The sequence below is a fragment of the Bombina bombina genome, chromosome 7 (assembly GCF_027579735.1).
Source record: "Bombina bombina isolate aBomBom1 chromosome 7, aBomBom1.pri, whole genome shotgun sequence".
Lineage (NCBI taxonomy): Eukaryota > Metazoa > Chordata > Amphibia > Anura > Bombinatoridae > Bombina > Bombina bombina.
This window is the reverse complement of record NC_069505.1, coordinates 255,016,508-255,038,857: the sequence shown is the minus strand read 5'-3', so window position 1 is coordinate 255,038,857 and position 22,350 is coordinate 255,016,508. Positions and strand designations below refer to the sequence as shown.

The following is a 22,350-nucleotide window of genomic DNA, read 5'->3' as shown; positions in this document are numbered from 1 at the left end:
ATTACTAAAATATTGTATGGGTAAAAAGATAAAACATACAAGGAATAAATCACTATAGCGTAATATATTCTTTATTTGCTTTCTAGGTTAGTAAACGTACATGACAACCGTGCTGTAATGACAGTTTGACACCATTTAAAGACGTTTAAAATGTATCTTATAAAGATATGACATTTGGTCCATATAATATGTTGCAAGTTATTAAAGATATATAATACTGTATTGTAACAGGCTCTGTATATATTTATATATATATATATTTATTTATATATAGCTAATTATGTATATGTTATATATATATATATTTTTTATATAGAGATAATTCTTTTGTATCTTGACAATAATATTTTTTATTGCAGGTAAGATTAACTGATCATATAATAGGCTGAGTTTCCCCTTAGGGCAAATACTACAAAAAATACTACTATTCACAATGTAAACACATTTAACCCTACAACACTATTTTGCTATAGTATATAACATATTTTGTATAGAATATCTCTACAAAGAGTATCTGTCAACAGTTCATGTAACAGTTGTATACAATCAAACATTTAATACTGCAGATTAAGTACAACAAAAGACTTAAGTACGTACATTTAACAATACTTAGAAACGCAATTTTTTTTTTGTTATCTTGATTACTGTATGAAATTCACAAATATAATGTACCAGATGTACATTTACAAAGTAAAATTTCAACAAAACATGTCGCTTGGCTTTCAAAATGATTCAAGCTACAGACATGTAAAACATATATTTTAATATATTACATTTCATATGAAAGAGCTCAGGGTCTACTTAACAATACTGTTGTACAAAGTCAATTAAAATATCTGTATATAATGTACTTGACATTCTGAGGATATTACTTTATTGCATGAACATACATATTTTCTTCATACTCTTTGGACAAATATGACAAACAAAACCAACATTCACAGATAACACTGTTTTACATACTAGCTCTACTTTTGAGTATGTGCTATATAACAGTTGAAAATGCACAGTAATTTTGCTGAAGAGCATTTGATTGTGCACTTCTGGCACAGTCATTTACGATTTGATAATAAAGTCAACAGTTTCCCCTAGTCTTGTTTGTTCGCTTGTAGCTGCCATACTATGAAATTTTAGAATTATCATCACCCAGAGTAACACGTTTGCTTCTTCTGCAGTTTCAAAAATATAATCTTTTTATTTTTAGACCAATAAACTGAATTAAATGTCATTATTGTAGAAAATCAAATGGTCCAGTGTCTCGTTACCCAGATGGGATTTTACGTTAAGCAGTATTTACTATAAATATTTTAAATTAATATGTGTGCTTTCTATGTATTATTCTGTTTTTGAGATTAGTGAATTTTATGTTAAGCTGGTGTCAGTTATATTTATTTTTTCTATCTGCAAAATATTTATTTTTTAGTGTTTGTCTCCGGAATATTTTCCTGAAATTATTTGTGCTTCAATATCTCCATGCAAAAAAAAAAAATAATAATAATAATAATAAAAAAATAATAATAATAATTGTAAGAAAAATTCACACTCATTATGTGCTTTTCATATTTAGAAAAAATTAAAATAAAATCATTAATATTAACTATAAAGTAAACCTTAGCTCTCACTTGTAGACTGTAAAATCATCACGTAAAAATTAAGTAAAAAAATTTTTTTTTTTCTTTTTGTAATTCTTCAACTATTTCAGTTTTGGGAATTAACTATAAGAAATATAAGAATAAATGAGTACAAATCCACCACACAAATTTTCAAATCTCTGTGCCAAGTATAGATTTAAAAATGGTTTACAAATTCAACTCTCGCAGAAAGATAAAAACATTAACAGTCTAGTTTGCCTGAAGACACAAACCATTTCATCATATTATCCCACAAAACAGTATGAAAATAACCGAGTTGATTTCCTTGTGCTATACTGGTGATGGTCCCTTTTTGCCACTGGAGGTAGGTAAATTCTTTATTCCAGATGTAAATTTGTGGTCCTATCAACCATATTTTTCAAAGCATCATAAAAACTGCATCATTGCAATACAGTATTTTATATATAGGCTTCTTTGTTTGCAGAATTACTCTGTGACAGCTGTTCTGGTCCATTTTCAGAGTGAACAACATCGTCACTTGGCTTAATCATCACTTGAAGTCGCTGGGGAAAGAAATGTAAAATTAATTAATTCTTTTTCATTAAACGTATTATAAAAGTAAACATTTCTATATGTAATACACTCATATTCTCTCCTGAATGGATGATTCAAACATGATATTAATCTCTTGAATAATGGGGTCGATCCGATAAAAATCGTCGCCCGCAAAAGCCGGCAACACCAATATTTGCGCGGGTTTGGTATCACATATACGGCGTAACCTAGAAGTTACGCGCGTATATTTCTGCCGTCGCCCGTAGTTTTTTGGGCCATAGGCAGGTATACCAAACCCGCGCAGTTTGGTATCCAATATGCAGCGTAAGGACTTAGGTGGCGAAAATGGAGAAAACTTACTCCATTTTCACCTCGCCACAAAAAGCAGCCGTAAGAAGCCTTACGCTGACTATTGGAGACCCGTAACTTCCTAAACTGGCTGCTAAAATAAACCTAACACCTAACGCATGCGCAATGTCTATCTCCCTGTCAACCGCGATCTTCTAAAATAAACCTAACACCTAACGCATGCGCAATGTCTATCTCCCTGTCAACCGCGATCTGCTAAAATAAACCTAACACCTAACGCATGCGCAATGTCTATCTACCTGTCAACCGCGATCCCCCTCCCCCCGAAATCCCTAATAAAGTTATTAACCCCTAAACCGCCGCTCCCGGACCCCGCCGCCATCTACATAAACTAACCCCCTACTGTGAGCCCCTAAAACCGCCGCCATCTACCTTATCTATCCCCTAATCTGACCCCTTACACCGCCGCCACCTATATAAAAATTATTAACCCCTAATCTAATCCCCCTATACCGCCGCCAGCTATATTAATATTATTAACCCCTAATGTAAGCCCCTTACACCGCCGCCATCTCTATTAAAATGATTAACCCCTAATTTAATCTACCTACCCCGCCGCCAGCTATATTATCTATATTAACCCTAAGTATATTATAGTTAATATAGGTATTACATTATATATATTAACTATATTAACCCTAATTATATTAGGGTTAATATAGTTACTATAGTATTTATATTAACTATATGAACTCTATCTAACCCTAACACCCCTAACTAAATTTATATTAAATTAATCTAATTCATTTATAAACTAAAATATTCCTATTTAAATCTAAATACTTACCTATAAAATAAACCCTAAGATAGCTACAATATAATTAATAATTACATTGTAGCTATGTTAGGGTTAATATTTATTTTACAGGTAAATTGTTAATTATTTTAACTAGGTATAATAGATATTAAATAGTTATTAACTATTTAATATCTACCTAGTTAAAATAATTACCCAATTACCTGTAAAATAAATCCTAACCTAAGTTACAAATACACCTACACTATCAATAAATTTAATAAACTACAAACATCTATCTAAAAATACAATTAAATTAACTAAACTAAATTACAAAAAAAAACAAACACTAAATTACAAAAAATAAAAAAAAGATTACAAGATTTTTAAGCTAATTACACCTATTCTAAGCCCCCTAATAAAATAATAAGCCCCCAAAATAAAAAAAATTCCCTGCCCTATTCTAAATTAAACAAATTTCAAAGCTCTTTACCTTACCAGCCCTTAAAAGGGCCTTTTGTGGGGCATGCCCCAAAGAATTCAGCTCTTTTGCATACAACAAATACAATCCCCCCCCCCCATTACAACCCACCACCCACATACCCCTATTCTAAAACCACCCAAACCCCCCTTAAAAAAGCCTAACACTACCCCCCTGAAGATCTCCCTACCTTGTCTTCACCACACCGGGCCGAACTCCTGATCCGATCCGGGCGATGTCTTCCTCCAAGCGGCAAAGAAGAATTCTTCCTCCGGCGATGTCTTCCTCCAAGCAGCAAAGAAGAATTCTTCCTCCGGCGACGTCTTCCTCCAAGCGGCAGCAAAGTCTTCATTCTTCCTGCGGCATCTTCAATCTTCTTTCTTTGCTCCGCCGCCGCGGAGCATCCATCCCGGCCGACTGCTGTACTACGAATGAGGAATGAGGTACCTTTAAATGACGTCATCCAAGATGGCGTCCGCCGAATTCCGATTGGCTGATAGGATTCTATCAGCCAATCGGAATTAAGTTTGAAAAATCTGATTGGCTGATTGAATCAGCCAATCAGATTCAAGTTCAATCCGATTGGCTGATCCGAACAGCCAATCAGATTGAGCTCGCATTCTATTGGCTGATCGGAACAGCCAATAGAATGCAAGCTCAATCTGATTGGCTGATTGGATCAGCCAATCGGATTGAACTTGAATCTGATTGGCTGATTCAATCAGCCAATCAGATTTTTCAAACTTAATTCCGATTGGCTGATAGAATCCTATCAGCCAATCGGAATTCGGCGGACGCCATCTTGGATGACGTCATTTAAAGGTACCTCATTCGTAGTACAGCAGTCGGCCGGGATGGATGCTCCGCGGCGGCGGAGCGAAGAAAGAAGATTGAAGATGCCGCAGGAAGAATGAAGACTTTGCTGCCGCTTGGAGGAAGACGTCGCAGGAGGAAGAATTCTTCTTTGCCGCTTGGAGGAAGACATCGCCGGAGGAAGAATTCTTCTTTGCCGCTTGGAGGAAGACATCGCCCGGATCGGATCAGGAGTTCGGCCCGGTGTGGTGAAGACAAGGTAGGGAGATCTTCAGGGGGGTAGTGTTAGGCTTTTTTAAGGGGGGTTTGGGTGGTTTTAGAATAGGGGTATGTGGGTGGTGGGTTGTAATGGGGGGGGGGGATTGTATTTGTTGTATGCAAAAGAGCTGAATTCTTTGGGGCATGCCCCACAAAAGGCCCTTTTAAGGGCTGGTAAGGTAAAGAGCTTTGAAATTTGTTTAATTTAGAATAGGGCAGGGAATTTTTTTTATTTTGGGGGTTTATTATTTTATTAGGGGGCTTAGAATAGGTGTAATTAGCTTAAAAATCTTGTAATCTTTTTTTTATTTTTTGTAATTTAGTGTTTGTTTTTTTTTGTAATTTAGTTTAGTTAATTTAATTGTATTTTTAGATAGATGTTTGTAGTTTATTAAATTTATTGATAGTGTAGGTGTATTTGTAACTTAGGTTAGGATTTATTTTACAGGTAATTGGGTAATTATTTTAACTAGGTAGATATTAAATAGTTAATAACTATTTAATATCTATTATACCTAGTTAAAATAATTAACAATTTACCTGTAAAATAAATATTAACCCTAACATAGCTACAATGTAATTATTAATTATATTGTAGCTATCTTAGGGTTTATTTTATAGGTAAGTATTTAGATTTAAATAGGAATATTTTAGTTTATAAATGAATTAGATTAATTTAATAAGAATTTAGTTAGGGGTGTTAGGGTTAGATAGAGTTAATATAGTTAATATAAATACTATAGTAACTATATTAACTATATTAACCCTAATATAATTAGGGTTAATATAGTTAATATATATAATGTAATAACTATATTAACTATAATATACTTAGGGTTAATATAGATAATATAGCTGGCGGCGGGGTAGGTAGATTAAATTAGGGGTTAATCATTTTAATAGAGATGGCGGCGGTGTAAGGGGCTTACATTAGGGGTTAATAATTTTAATATAGATGGCGGCGGTGTTAGGGGCTCACTTTAGGGGGTTATAGATATAATATAGCTGGCGGCGGGGTACGGGAGCGGCGGTTTAGGGGTTAATAACTTTATTAGGTTGCGGCGGGGTACGGGAGCGGCGGTTTAGGGGTTAATAGCTTTTTTATTGTTAGGCTAGTGAGGGGGGATAGCGGATAGAGGGTTAGACGTGTCGGGCTATGTTAGGGAGGCGTGTTAGACAGTGCGGGCTATGTTAGGGAGGCGTGTTAGACAGTGCGGGTGTTTTAGACTTTAGTCAGGTTTTATAGGCGCCGGCAGATTCTAACGTGCCGCAAGTCACTGGCGACCCCAGAAATTTGTACTTGCGCAGATTTCTGGACATCGCTGGTTTGTCAGACTTACGGCACGTTAGCATCTGACGGCGACTTATATGGGATAGCTCGAGTTGCGAGCTAAAACTGCGGGCGACGCCGGTTCCCTCGCTTGCGCCGCAAACTGCGATCTATATCGGATCGCGCCCAATATATTTAAAATGTCACAGTTATTTTTAATTTATTTTTTTAATAGATATTATTGATTAAAACTATGAGCTAAATAATAAAGACCATAGTAATTAAATAATAATAAAGCAATCATGCAAATAAAATATAGGATTAGTAAATATAATATATTATGACATTTTTTTCAGATACTGAATCCTGAAGTGTTAGCTTGACCTGAAATGGCTGAGAAACTCCTTGTATTTCATATTTGTTTTTATTAAATAATCTATTTGTTTCTGTGATTGAGCTGGTACCTGGCCTTCACAAGTCAGCAATACAAAAAGGAGAAACTGGCAGCTGCAGTGTACCTAAGTGGCCCTCTAGCTGGAAGACCCTAGCTAGAGCATTTAGCACTGGTTAGTGCTTCACACTTGTAAGTTTATTTCCTGCATTATTGGGGCTTTGTGGTTCAGAATTGACTACTTCATACGGGCCCTTCTTTCTTTTTTATTCGTCTTTTATTATTTATTTCCTTTAAAAAAAAAGTGAAAACGTTTAGAGTTTAGAGTTCACTCAAAAAAGATAGAACAAATATAAAATCATGGTAAAAAGGTAAAATTATTTTGGCCCCGATCTATAAGGAGCCACATTTTCAACGTTTTTTTGGGTTAAAAAGACTACTTTTTAATTCAGCACAATCACAATAGCTTGATGTAACCTTAGGAGGTGTGAATAGGCTATTGTATGTGTCAGTTTCAGGAGAATTCCCTGTTTCGTTTTTAAAAACAGGCAATTAACACTTGAAAGGTGCCTTTTTTGGAGCTTTACATTTGAAAATGCATTCTAAACAAGTGATATGTTATAGCACTGTGATCACTTTACAAGCTCCAAATTCAGTCAATACGTAAAAATAATTTTCGAGAGTCAAAAGTCAATATATTTCGACTGAACCTTTAATTAATGAAGAAAGACCCATTAAAATACTAATATGTTCCAAAAATATAGTCTCAACTGATGGATCTTGGTAAGTTTACAAAAAGAAAGTTTATCTTTGAGCTCACAGAAAAATTGGCTTTTGTAGTGGGCGGCAGAGCAGGGGATATTTGAATTGCATATCTATATTAAAAAGTAAGTTATAGCGCAACTTCATTACAACTGATGAATTAAACTTCATCTAAAATATCACTAACAATCCGGTTCTGATTTTATAAAGGGAAGAGTTTACAATCACTAAACAACCAAGTAGCAGAAGTATCTATTTCTTGTGTAAATCTACCGTCTAATTACATATCACCTTGCACTGGCTAATTTCATACACTTACACATCTGACATTTTTGCATTACAAAAAATGAAGCAAACATTGTTCTGTTCCCTTCCTGATCACATACATTGAAGCCAGATTTTTTTTTCTGGATTAAATGGATAATTTACTATTTTCTTTTCTAATTAACATATTTTTGAAATTTCATTTTCATTTAAAAGGACATGAACCCCATTTTTTTTTTTCATAGCTCAAGTTTTTCAATCTATCATCAAATTTGCTTTATTCTCTAGTTATATTTTGTTGAATGGGCAAAATTTCACTATTGGGAGCTAGCTGAAATCATTGGGTCATTTATGTGAAGCAACTATCAGCAATTAGCTCCCAGTACTACAGTGTTGCCTCTGAGTCTACCTAGTATGCTTTTCAACAAAGGATACCAAAAACAAAGAATTTTAGATCATAGAAGTACATTTGGAAAGTTGTTTCAAATTGAATGCTGTATCTAAATTGTGGGAAAAAATGGATTTCATGTCCCTTTAATAACTAATTCCCTTTTTTAATGTTATATTTTGGATGTTTGATTGTCACAACTTGCTGGCTAGACTATCTCACAATTTGATTAAATCTTCCTTACTGAGAATGTTTTTGTTTTGTTTATCACAAAGCCTATTTTCCACTGACCTCAAAGAACAAAACTAACATTACGTTAAAGGGCTTAGTAAAACAGGCTGTGGGTATTTTACATAAAATGGAAAATTCAAGAACAAGGGGTCATGATCTCAAGCTAAAGGGTAGTAGCAGAGACGTAACTAGAAACCACAGGGCCCAGGTGCAAGAATCTAAGAAGGGGCCCCCCACCGCCCCTCCCCCCTCCAACAAAAAGGTGAATTTAATACATTTTTTTTTTTTTTACATTTAACACAGAAAAAAATGTGAATCATATTACATGTCTGCAAAAGGAGGTACCCTGTGCCCACAGTCTGTGAGATGGTCTGACCCCCTATTACTGTATATATATATATATATATATATATATATATATAGTGACACTATTTAACCCCCCATTACTGTATATAGTAAGTTAGTGACACAGTCTGTAATCTGCCGGTGAGATGGCTGGCCTGACCCTACCCATCCCAGTACTTTATAAAGTGACCCCCCATACTGTATATAGTGGTACTGTATAGAGACACTGTTTACCCTCTGCCCCCCATGCTGTAGTAACAAGGTCTGTAATTTGCTGGTTCCACAAACATACACAAACACACATACATGCATAAATACACACACAGTCACATACATACACACACACCATACACACACACATAAACACCAATGGGTAAAACAGAAACACTAACCATTGTAGTCATGTCACACTCACATGATATCAGTGCAGGCAGTGGTAGGTTAACATTTTTTATTTAAAAAAAAATATATATATATATATATATATATATATATATATAAAAACAATTTATAAAAGATTTTTTTTTTATTTTTTTTTAAGCTGGGCCCCCACCCTCAGGGGCCCAGTTGCACCTGCGACCTCTGCACCCCCTGTAGTTTCGCCCCTGGGTAGTAGATTCAGGAGTAATTTGAGGAAGCTTCTTTACAGAAAGAGTGATTGATTTATGGAATAAACTTCCTCATAAGGTAGTAGCAACAAACACTGTGGGGGACTTTAAAAATGCATGGGACAAGCATAAGGCTATCCTACGAACTAGATAAGTTTATACTGTTAGGTAAGGTCGGGCAGACTTGCTGGGCCTATGGCTCTTATCTGCCGTCAATATCTATGTTTCTATGTTTCTATTATGTCATTTTTTGATGAATGAAAACCAACAAAGGGAGAACAATAGCTGCAAATACATACCTGCTTTAAAGAACCTTTAAGAGAGAGGAACAGATAGATCATATAGCCTGGTATCAAAATCATTGAAGACAGTGCCATGAACCATCCAACACCTTGGCCCCAGGATGGAAATACATAACTTCCCATGGTAAGTGGAGTCATTTGAATGGCACTAAACAGAAACACACCCTGAAATAAAGAGGTTACTTCAGTTACTGGGATAACTTTAATTTACCTTTATTAATATGGCCAATGTGAGCAATCTTTAGTATTTATTTATTTTAGTGAATTTGGCAGACTCTTTAGCTCCTGACTGTGGAAGAAGGCGGCGATTGACAAAGAACCTGATGCCATGAGCACCACCTTCTTCTGCATTTAGCAGCTATCGAAAAACTGCTGCATGTGCATACCTAGTCTCCCATAGAAAGTAATGCAATTCTCTGGAAAGGGAAACCTTGCAGGGGAGAGCAAAGTTAGCAGGGAGTACGGACAAACTTTAAAAATTAAAGGGACATTCTGGTCAAAATTTAAAGGCACATACATGAATTATATGTTTAAATAGAAACATATTAGCATGATATATGTATTGGCAAAAATACCTCTAGTAAACTTTATCACTGTTTTAGTGTTAACATTTTTCTCTACACGTGCATGTGAAGCATAGCTAGATATTCTCAGTGCACCAGCAAGTTAACTACTGCAGATGATAAGAGCACCAGTGGGGCTTGTATCATGTCAGCAATTAACAAATTGAGTCATTACCAGATGGTACAAGTACCTTAGGCTCTCTTTGCAAGAAAAAGCAGCGAGACTTGCAGGGGGAAATGTTTAAAGAATACCCCAGACCTAGAAGAGAAGTTTCAGCTACACCCATGGAATGAACCTGTTTAACCCACTAGCAGAGGCTGGGAAACTAATTTTACTATAATTAAAACACTTTAAATGTGTATTATTAATATGAATTTCACACAGTTTTGCAAGTGCAGTACAGTTTTCTTAAGATTTCTACTGTGTGCTTAAATAGATTTTTCATTTGTAATTTCAATGCGGTTTTTGCAGTACAATTTAATTACAATTTTAAATGTGATTAAACAATACAATTCTTTACTTTGTATTTTAATTTTAATGTAATTTATTAGTTTCATACTATTTTTAAATTACAATTTTTGTGAGCCCTCTTGTAATGATTGTATCACTATCACATACATAAAAGGAGGGAACGCCCCTTTGTGAAATACACTGTTCTCAAGCTAAAAACTGCTGTTATAGAACATCTTCATAGTATCGGTGAGATTTCTTATAGACTCTCACAAGACACTTGGCTTGACTCCCTAAAAGACAGAGATACAAACTACATTTTGCATCTTTTTGTGCTCAATAATTGATTATGATGGAATAATGGATATTATATATTATGCATTTCTGTAGCTTTATACAGTTGTAGAAATTATACATTTGGCAAGATTCATCTTATACAATGTTAATTAATGAGTGAAACAATATTTCAATTATAAATATCCACATTTTTTACTTACTGCTACAATGATGGGGGTGAAAAATGTCCAACAGAGTTTCCACCATATACAAGGTCTGCTGCCGCACATTTCCTCAATATTGTCATAAAATCTGTTAACACCTAGAAAAAGGAGTGTACATTAATCAAGTGGTCATAAACATAGGTTACCTACAAAACCTTAAATTATTGTTATGTTTATTATTAACAGCGGTGCTATATAGGGGAAGACATAATAAAGATACGGCTGGGGTAGGTAGGATGTGCAGAAAGACTAGAGGGTCTTGGTTTCTAGAGGGCCTACAATATAAGTGGTAACTGTAGACTTTTGAGGAGAGTAGCTTGCTGCTTACTCTAGTCCTAGTTGTTGAGAATATCAAGTTTCCAGCTTGGAATAATGATCATGAATTTACCCTAAAATATGGTAGGCTAACCTGAAGAGGTAGGTTTTGAGGGATAATTTAAAACTCTGAAAACAAGGGGAGATAATATAGAGATGTTGAGATGTTAGGGGGTACAATCATACTTGCAAATTTGTTCTCTACAAAACCCCTAATCTTGGACATCAGTATTAGCAGAGCAAAGAATGAACTAAATCTCACATATAATAAACGCAGGATTTACACTTAGCAGAAAGTTGAGAACTACAGCAATCAAAAGCAAAAATTCAGTTCTCAATCTAAAAAGAAAGAAAGAATACACTTAAAGAGTGTGAGAAAGAGAGAGGCAGATTTATCGAAATGTAAAACTCAATGTGTTTTTCTCTCTCTTCATTTTGCCTTGTAGCAGCCGTCCTTCTGTTTTACAGCAAGTGTGTGTAAATAAACACAGATTTAATTTGATTTAGCTTCCCTGGAGCCCAAGAAAATCTTCCCCTGGCTCACTGAACAAGCATTTCTATCCTACATAGTAGGACATACTACAGTATACATAGCTGGCACAGCCTACCATACTCTTTCTGCTGCATGTACAAAGCAGAGGAGCCTGCTAGCGAGCCTGATTACTGCAAGTAAAGGGACACTATACCCTAATTTTTTCTTTTATGATTCAGATAGAGCAGCAATTTTAAGCAACTTTCTAATTTACTCCTATTATCAATTTTTATTTGTTCTCTTGCTATCTTTATTTAAAAAGCAGGAATGTGATGCATAGGAGCCGGCCCATTTTTGGTTGAGAACCTGGTGTCAGGGTGCCAGGAATCAGACTGAGACGAGAAGTGCAAAAATAATCACACCTTTAAAAATAGCAAAAAATAATAAAAAGTCCACAAGTCAAATAACAAGCCAGGAATCAAAAACCAGAGCAGGTAGTCAGACGAGCCGAGTCAGGAGCCAAAGCGAATAGTCAGACGAGCCGAGTCAGGAGCCAAAGCGAGTAGTCAGATGAGCCGGAGTCAGGAACAAGCCAGGAATCAGGAACCAGGAGGGACGTCAGGTAGCCAGGTAATATACAGGAGCTCTCACAAACAGGTCTGAGACAACGCAAAGGCAAAGCAAACTGAACAGAGGCCCTTTAAATAATAAGTGTTGACATCACAATTCTGAGACTGCATCCTGTCTCACACGGATGATGCACACCAGTCTGGCCATAAAAGGAAGTGCAGGAAATGAGCAGCATCCCCCACAATGCACCATAGTCTGCAAGAGAGGTGAGTAAAATGGCTGCCAGCAGTACATGGCAAACAAAACAGGTAAAAAGCCCTGACACCTGGGTTATGCTTGCTTATTGGTGGGTAAATTTAAGCCTCCAATAAGCAAGTGCTATCCATGGTGCTGAACCTAAAATGGGCTGGCTGCTAAGATTTACATTCCTGCTTTTAAAATAAAGATAGCAAGAGAACGAAGAAAACATTATAATAGGATTAAATTAGAAAGTTGCTTAAAATTACATGCTCTATCTGAATCATAAAAGAAAAAAATTTGGGTTCAGTGTCCCTTTAAGGAACAGACAGCCACTGCTTCCTAATCTTTCCCCCACCTCAGAGACAGAAGAGATAAATCCCACCAAAGCTTGTTTGTTCGGGTTGATTGACGTTCACATGAGAGCAATGAAATGATAACTGAAGGCAGCAGACAAACAGTGCCCATTCACTATGAATACAGGAGGACAGATAGTTGGAGACATTGTCAACTTTGAAATAGTACAAATAGTTGGTTTTAATTTAAAATCCCACTTTTGCAAATTAGAAAGTCACTATTTGTATTTTGCAAATTTGAAATAAACTATTTGTATTATATACAGACATTGTGATTGTGGGGTTTAAATATAAGGGACATATTACCTTTTTCCTTTGGGAATATTTGGTGCGATAAGGACGTAAAGGCCAGCATTTATCAACTACCGGACGGACAGTGTTCACTCACACAAACCTGTCCGCCTGGAATCGCAGAATGCTGCCTTTATTTAACATTGTACAAGCATTTGCTTGTGCAATGCTTCCCCTGCTCGCGCTAGACCAATGGTGCATGAGTAAGGAGTTGTCAAACACCTTGGGGCAAATGTCTACGAGGTGAATTAATCCACCAGCTAATAGCTGGCATACTGGTTAGGAAGCTGCAGTCTGATGACCACTGCTTTCTAACTTTTGATGTGCCCCCAGAACTGCATATACATCTTAATAAATTAGGGTCAATGGGGTCCATTTATCATTGTGCGGACGGACATGATCCGCTATAACAAACCATGTCCGCCGCACATCGATAAATGCAGACAGTATACGCTGTTGGCATTTATCATTGCACCAGCAGTTCAACGTCGCCTACTGCAGATTCGCGGCCAATCGTCCGCCAGCAGGGGTGTCAATCAATCCGATCATATTGGATCGGGTTGATTTTCGGCGATGTCTGTCCACCGCCTCAGAAGAGGCAGACAGTTTATGGAGCAGTGGTCTTTAGAGGGCATCAAGCTCTGTTCGGAGTTTGATAAATAGACCCCAATGTGTTCTTCATCAAATAGTACACGGTGCCTTTTGTCTGCAATATGCTTATTCTTAAATATAGCAACATTTATAGAAATGTCTTCAACTTTTCAATGTATGTCCATTTTAATATGGCTGTATGCCAAAGACTGTATTATATAACTGATGTATCATTTAAATAATGTGTTTTGTGAACCTATTCAAATTCATGACAAGACCCTTTAAAAAAAAAAACAAATTGCACCAGACTTTTACTGGATTTTTAAATGTAAGGTCATTCTAATCCAGCAGAAACCTACTGGAGAACCCTCTTATTGTCTGGTCTTCCACTGGCTTTTTACTGTATTCATTTCACCAACATAATGAATTAAGAATATCCTAAAGCAGTATTTCAATCTATCAAAAAAACGTTTCAAGCAGATTTAGAAGAATTATTGCACTTTTCAAATTCAGCAATGCTTACTCTGCTTTTTTTCCCAATGTTCAAATGTTTGCTTAAGCTCTGTTCAAATATTAATACTCAAGACAATTTTCTGGTTTAATAAAAGTTAAAAACTACACTCAAATTAAGGTTTTAAAAAATGAAATGTGAATGCAACTAAAATATGGACAGCCTACTGTTAATTTATGAATACAGTTAATTCTTTAAACATTAAAAATTTTTATAATTAGATATAATTACATGACATTGATAATTGCATTTGCTATAAATGTATTGTATATGCTAATTGAAAAAAACTGAATTTAAACACATTAGTCAGGATTTTCCTATTTTTTCAACAAATATTACGCTTTTATCTCATGAGTAATTTGAGCTGTTTTATTAACTGCCATGGCTGCTCTTAGATCTGATCTGCTCTTTAAGAAAAGCCAAAGAAAAAACCCAACACTTTCAAACAGCACTTGCAATAGGGGTAATGGTTTTAAAAAGATTGGTCAATTATATGGCAGCTTTGAATAATATCCTTACTATAAGCTATGAGACTCACAACCATTAGAAAGACTAGACTGTACTGAAACAGGGAAATGATAATAAGACACGTTTGAAGACATAAACAAACACACAGTTATAGAGTATTAAATGTATTCAGTCTTTAGCTCATGCACTTTGTTTGTTAAAAATATGCTGCCTGTCTAGTGCTTCTATCTAATAAGTATTCTGCTATGTCCCTGTAGCACATACAGTGTATATACAAATCTAACAGACTATCTCACTGTTTAATTAGGCAGCTGCCCATTAAATTAATATGAAATCCAAACACTTTCTTTTATGATTCAGAAAGAGCATACAATTTGAAAAAAAGTGTCCAATATACTTCAATTATCAAATTTGCTTCGTTCCCATGATATTCTGTGTAGAAGACACACCTAGGTAGGCATCTGCATCACTACATTGCAGGAAATAGTGCTGCTAAATAGTGCTCTTGTAAATGGATAACATTCTTGAAAAACTGCTGTGCTTCAGAAATGGGCCAGCTCCTAAGCTTATGTCCCTACTTTTCAAAAAAAGATACCAAGTGAACGAAAAAAAATTGATAATAGAAGTAAATGAGAAAGTTGTTTAAAATGTATGCTGTATCTGAATCATGAAAGAAACATGTTGGGTTTCATATGCCTCTAAGGAGGAGCACCTACGCATATATCAACTTAGCATAATGACAAATGTGGTGCTATACTCAATGATACACATTGTGGAACAGGCAAGAAACTTAAACAAGACATGATGATGATGATAATAATAATCTTTTTTACAATGCTTCATACATTACAGTAAACTGGTTGAAATGTATTGAGCCTTTTATAGGATAAAGAAAAATGTGTTGCTAACTACATACTGTAGCAGAACTATAACCAAGCTTCAAATGTAATTTAATATGTAATAATTATTTCCAGTTGAAGGATAGGCAAACCAATACATCTCCTGTATGTCTGTGATGTATTTCATGGAATCCATAGGATTAATAAAGCTTGCAGGCTCTTGCCAATGACAGCATGTATGTTTTCACTATAATGGCCCTTTAAAGAAGAGATATAGGGGCCGATTTAACAAGGGCCAAATGGCCCCTGATCCCCCTGTTTCTGCGTGAACCTTCAGGCTCCCTGGGAAAAAAAAAGCAGTTAAGAAGCAGCAGTCTTAAGACCGCTGCTCCTTAACTAGTCTGCAACCTCAGAGGCGGTGAACAGCAATCAACCTGATCGGATATAATCGGGTTAATTGAGACCCCCCGCTAGCGGCCGATTGGCCGTGAATCTTCAGGGGGTGGCATTGCACAAGCAGTTCACCAGAACTGCTTGTGCAATGTAAAATGCTGACTGTGTATGCTGTCTGCATTTAGAGATGTCGGGCGGACATGATTCGCTATAGCGAATCATGTCCGTCCACCATTTGATAATTTGGCCCCATAGAAGTCGATCATAATCCTTTAGAAACAAAATTCAAACGATTTATCGAAAATCCTCTTTAAATAGTGTTTTTCTGTAAGAAAACATTAGACACGTTTTTCTAAAGGATTATGATCAACCGCATAATATGGCCACTGCTGATTGATATTACTTATTTGAGCAGTTTTACTATTTATACTAGATAAAACTATAGTGCTACTTTTGTTATTTAGATCATGACCAATTTTATTACTACTAAATATACTGTACATGAAGCTAAGATGTCATGTACAGATAACGCTCACACTAAAAATAACAATTGTGTAATTTACAAACCTTATTGTCACATAATAGCAAGTCGTGCTACGTGTACCAATGGGGATAGTAACCTATTTTGTGCTTGTCTCAAATACATTTGCTCTTTAAGCTGTTGAAAGGATAAATGTGCAACTGAAAGGGGAATGACTTGCTCTTGTTATAACTGGTTTTACGATGAGTGATATTTTGTATTTGAGTTAATACAAGTTGTTTTTTTTCTGATTTAATGAAAACTTTGGTTTTATTTTTTTGAGTTTACCCCTTTAACAGGTTTGTTATTGTGGTGGTATCTTTGTTTTGTTCTGATGCGCTAAGGGGACCCTATTTTCTCTCTATTTTAGGTTTTTTTGTAATGTATTTGGCATCCAGCACTCACCATTTAGTGATTACTGAATGGTAACATAGATATCAGTCTGTTTACCGTATATATATTTTTTATTAAACTTACCATAACACCAGGATATGGAGATGCACTCGAAGAACACAAGAAACAGAAGACTCATTCCACTGGCAGAGTAGTAGTCAAAAAGCTTAAATACATATATTCCACCCTGCATAGATACAAATTATTGTGTCATTGAAACATGATAAACAACATGATATCATTAACTTATTTTTTAGATGTCTCCTCATAAAAAAATGAAAAAGAGTTTTCTATAAATCACATTGAACTTTTGGTGCTCTAATTATCTTGCACTTTATATAGAAAGCTACATATTAAAGCAAAAATGTTTCTAGGCTCACCCAAAATATATATATACACACATACATAACACACATAAACATACACACACACACATATATATACACACACATATATACACACACACACACATATATATATATTTATTTATTTATATATAAAAAGTTCAATGTGTTGCACATTCTCACTAACAAAGATGCATACAGGCTGAGCTAATAGAAGGTACAGTGCAGTCCATTCCAGCGCCTGCGCTAAAGGGACATTTAAATTCATTTTATAAAAAGCAAATGTAAATGTTAAGGAATAGTCAGTATTTGTTTCGTTTTAAACAAAATTAATACTCAATAGTGTTTTTTTCCAGAATATTTGTTGTGACTGATTCATCCAAAATGAATTATTTGATACTTAACAAATTTAGACACATTTATACATTGCATGTATTGAATCTACCATGAAACATTCACATTGCCTGGTGGAAACCCCTTTGATTTAATAACTGGATTACCCTATTTTAGCAGCAATAACCTCAACCAGATATTTCCTGTATTTGCTGATTAGAAGTACACAACTCTCAGGAGGAATTTTGGACCACTCCTCTGTTTCAGATCAGCAATATTCTCACTATATCTAATATGAATCACTCTCCTGATGTTTTGCAATAGTTTCTCAGTCAAGTTAAAGCCAGGATTGGGCAACCCCAGAAGGTTTGTTTTCTTCTGTTTAAGTCATTTTGTTGTTTATTTACTTGTGTGCCTTTGGTGGCTGTCCTGTTGAATTATCCAACTTTAGTCAAGCTTCAGTTGGTGGTCAGATAACTGGCATTTAACCTCCTGAAAAAATAAATGTGTGAAATTATTTTTCATTTGAGCTGTCCTGGCCCTGAGACAACAAAACAGTCCCAAATAATTTCCCCTTTATCATCAGTTGGGATGAAGTTTTGATGTTGGTGTGCTGTGTCTTTTTTTCTCCACACAGCATTATGAGTTCCTTTCAAACAATTGAATGTTGATTTCATCTGTCCCCAGAGTATTTTGCCAGTAGTGTTTAGTATTTTACTTATTGTATACTTGTTAACAGAGATATTAGCATGTTCCAAATCTTTCTGTATGCTTTTAGCTGACTCTCTAGTATTCTTCTTGACTTCATTGAGCATTCCGGGCTGCGCTCTTGCAGTCATCTTTGCAGGAGGTCCACTTCTAAGGAAAGCAGTAACAGTGCTGAACTTTATCCATTTAAATAGGTTTGTCTTTCCATGGACTGATCATCAAGGACATGATAGATTTTAGAAATAGTTTTGTAATCCTTTCCAGTTTTGTGCAAGTCGTCTGGGTTCTCTTTGTACAATGCATGCTAAACCGTCAAACAATAGTTTTTGTAAATAACAAACAACAAAATCTTCTGATCTGGCCTCATTGATTGGACCTTTGGTTAGTTCAAACCTTACACCAATTAGATCATTAGCCTAAGGGTTCACATACTGTTTGGGCCCTGTACTGTGATATGTCAACATAGTATGTTTAAGAAAGAAATAAAACATATACCTGTTTGTGTTTTATTTTTTTAAGCAGACTATAAAACAACACTACAAAATCACTGGGTGAGCATAGACACATTATTTGTATTAGTATGTATGGGTTCCATCTAGGGTTGTTCTTGCTAGGTGCGGTTTCCCTATAATAAATATACTACCCTAATGTTGTATTTGATGCACTCAGTTTATTCCAGGAATGCCAGGGGCATTGGATATGTACCAAGTCAACTCTGAGAGTGCAGCCCTTTTCCTTCTGTTTATATATTTTATCTAGAGAACATACCCTAATCTAAACTAATCCTCACAGGTGCATGTATGCATGCTTTACAAATACGGCATGTGTTAGGGAACCAAATACTACTAGAGGAGCCATGAAAGGGACCCTGAGCATGTTATCTCATGAACAATAGTTGTAATCATTCCTCCAATGTATCTGTTTAGTATTTAGAGTAGATCTGCCTGTGTATTGGTTGTGTACACACTTTACCTTGAGAAAGCTTTCCATTTTGTGGGAAATGCAGTCAGTTTATTCTGAGAGCACTTCCAGGACCATGGGATGTGTAGCCTGTCTACTCTGAGACTAAAGTCCTTTGGAAAGTCATATTCCATTAAGTAGACAACAGCTTGGTTGCTTGAAATTGCAACCTTTAAAACTAATTTTAAATAAAAAAGTTCCATTGCACTTGAATAATTGAATAATATTGTAGAACTTGCATTTCGTCAATGATTGATTTACAATTAAATTTAAATTAATTTTGTTTAATTCTTTAAATGTAATTAATGAGATCTTAAACAGCCGAGATATCAGAATTTTAGCACATATAGGGATGCAGCCTAAAATACTTCCAGTTATTCTGGAATGTATCTGGCCACCTATAATACAGACTTTAAGATACAATACCCTGGACCGAAGCACTATTAGTAATACGTGTCTTACTTTACTTCATTGCATTTTCATAAATTCAATGCTATTTGTTTGGACCATAGATAGTAATAGATGGTGTGGTCTATTACATGAGGTTACTTATTTAACATTACCAAAATGTAATTGTTTTAAGGGTATAAACTTATATGGCTTTCTTTTAGACTTTGTTGTTTTTCTGCTTTTTTATCTCTTGTAAATTACTCTGTTATATCAAAGGCTGTAAAACTTAGGTAGTTATAGTGTTTAATTTCTTGTTGCTCTATAACAGCTCTCATCAAAGGTTACAGGTCTACAAGCTGTCTCCACAATCAACGTGAACTTTCTCTGGCTCAGCATATAAACACAGTGTTTTTAAAAGTTGTTGTGGCTTTGATAAAAGGCAAAGATATTGGTCCTCGGGAGTAGACTTCATTAACTGTGTAAATAAATTGAGACTTCACCACTTGGAATGATCAACCCATTCCATCTTTATAAAAGTGGTGATTTGGACATGAGTATATAATAATCAGTATCTTGTATATTATATGTGATGAGCTTTTATTTTTTTACCTGAGTGATGTTCGACAATCCAATCAAATAGGAAATGACGCATACAATGGCAATGAATATTTCTCTTCGGGTACGTAACAATTTTGGAAACTCATCCACAAGAGCTGTAATAAACCCTTCCACTGTACAAAACTGTCAAAACAAAAATGAATAATTACTTAAAAATAAGATTATATAATAAATAAAATGCAGTAAGGAGAATAGAGTATAAAATAATTTCACTGCTGCTAATGGGAAATTCTTTGTTTTATGCAAGATAAAAACATTGGCATAGATTCATAGTGGCTTAAAAGGTTGCTGGGCCCTTGTTGACAAGGTGAGATCATGAAATTCACATAGAATCACTTCATCTAAATTTTCAACAGATTCTTTAGTTAGTGTTCCTGCCATTAACATCCATAGTGAAGTCTCCAATACATTAAGTCTCACACATGAAAAAAGAACCACTGGATGACTGGTAAAACAAATACATCCCCAACAACTTTGGAAACAGACTTGAAACAAGGTTAATGTTAATGTTTATGGGCCCCATGTACAAAGTGACAAACGGATATGGTTCCCATCTTCATGACGAGTGGGCAGCGGATGCTATACATCCATGTCCTGCATGTACAATTGCTCAAGGAATGTCTTGCACAAATCCACTCCCTGCTCTCACATGACCAATCATGTAAGAGCAGGGCCTGTCAATTAAACTGAATTAACATGTCTGTAGTAGTTTATCTCCATCACCTCAGAGATAGCGGAAAGGTAAAGAATCAGTGGTCCTATGGCTGCTGCTTCTTACATGGCGATAATCAGGTTCACATGAGTGCACCTACACCCCAAGGGATCAAAAGAAACGTTCCCTACATAGTACATGGAGCCCTATAAGTGTAAATTATTATCATGTCTGTTTTGATAGAAAAGTAGTCTTCTGGATAGAACAGAAAGTGTCTCAAATGCCTGATGATCTAAAGCTCTCCTCTCCAGCCAGATTATCTAAGACGTTTCATCAGTATTGCAAAGTCCTTCAAAAAATTTAAGAAACTAAAATTTTTGCCTAATAGCTGTTTATCTCACTATGCTTGGTTTATAGACAGACAGAAAGACAGATAGATAGATAGATAGATATTATTAAAATGATTTAAAAGTCTTTTTTGTTTAGAATTTATCTTATTTAATAGTAATCAGATGTTACATGTAAAGCTACTGGTAACAAATCTGTTTCTCTCATTCTCTCTCTCCATGTATATATCTTAAAATAATGGAAAAAACATAATTAGCACACATTACCTGGCTATCAATTCCAAGCATCAGCAACATTGAGAAGAATAGTATTGCCCATAAGGGAGATATAGGCAATTGTGTGACAGCCTCAGGATAAGCTAAAAATGCCAGGCCAGGACCTGCAAAATATTGTTACAATTGTATCATTTCAAATGTGAAAAACAAAATATTTCCTGTATAGTGTTCTACAGTAATCTAAATTGTAGGGAGTTGGTTTGTAACACTTCAGATGCAATACAATAATATTGTAGGTTTCTTTGGGGCCAGACTTCCAGTAATAAGAGCTTGATCCTATGTTGTTTATAGCATAAGGTTTAAAAACAATGTTGCTATGAATAACACCTGACCAGTATCTTACAATAGGAGATCACCTAAAGGCTTTAAAAATGGTTACTGATGTGAGACACAGTCCTGGGGGGAAATAGTTCAACCAAATTGTTATAGTGGACAACATTCTGGTAGGTCACATATAAGAATTGTAGCATCAGAGTTTGGGTCACTCATTAAAGTGATGGTAAACTTTCCAATTTTTATAATTAGATCTTGAATGGAAGCAATATTTTAGATGGAGTTTAATTCATCTTAATTCATATAAACAATTTGAGTCCATATAAACAAAAGCAGATAATGCTAGCATTAGATCTAGCCTATAATATCAGAGCTTTATATTAAAGGGACATTTCATTACCGGATACTGAAGGCTTTTGATAACTATTGGATTTTTTTTTGTTGTATACATTATTTACCAAAAATGACCTTTTTTTTTTCAAAATGATACACAACATCTTTCATAGTCTGCTTTGGATTCACAATTTATTTCTGCAGAGGATTATGTGTTACATTAAAGTGTAGGAGGTAAAAGGTAGATCATTGGATTGGCTCAGTTGAAATAAAAAGGTTTG

At 35.2% G+C, this 22,350-nt stretch overlaps 1 protein-coding gene across 1 annotated transcript in view; it reads right to left on the bottom strand.

Moving 5' to 3' along the window:
* Positions 1-1,752: 1,752 nt before the first annotated feature.
* SLC6A1 (solute carrier family 6 member 1) overlaps positions 1,753-22,350 on the bottom strand; it is a 70,032-nt gene continuing 49,434 nt past the window's right edge. Inside the window, exons 9-14 of the mRNA XM_053688951.1 lie at positions 21,455-21,567; positions 20,180-20,311; positions 16,920-17,022; positions 10,877-10,977; positions 9,363-9,530; positions 1,753-2,155 (exon numbers count right to left, since the gene is read on the bottom strand). Coding sequence (XP_053544926.1) covers positions 2,051-2,155; positions 9,363-9,530; positions 10,877-10,977; positions 16,920-17,022; positions 20,180-20,311; positions 21,455-21,567 — 722 coding nt within the window. The 3' untranslated portion in view covers positions 1,753-2,050. The remainder of the gene's footprint in view (positions 2,156-9,362; positions 9,531-10,876; positions 10,978-16,919; positions 17,023-20,179; positions 20,312-21,454; positions 21,568-22,350) is intronic.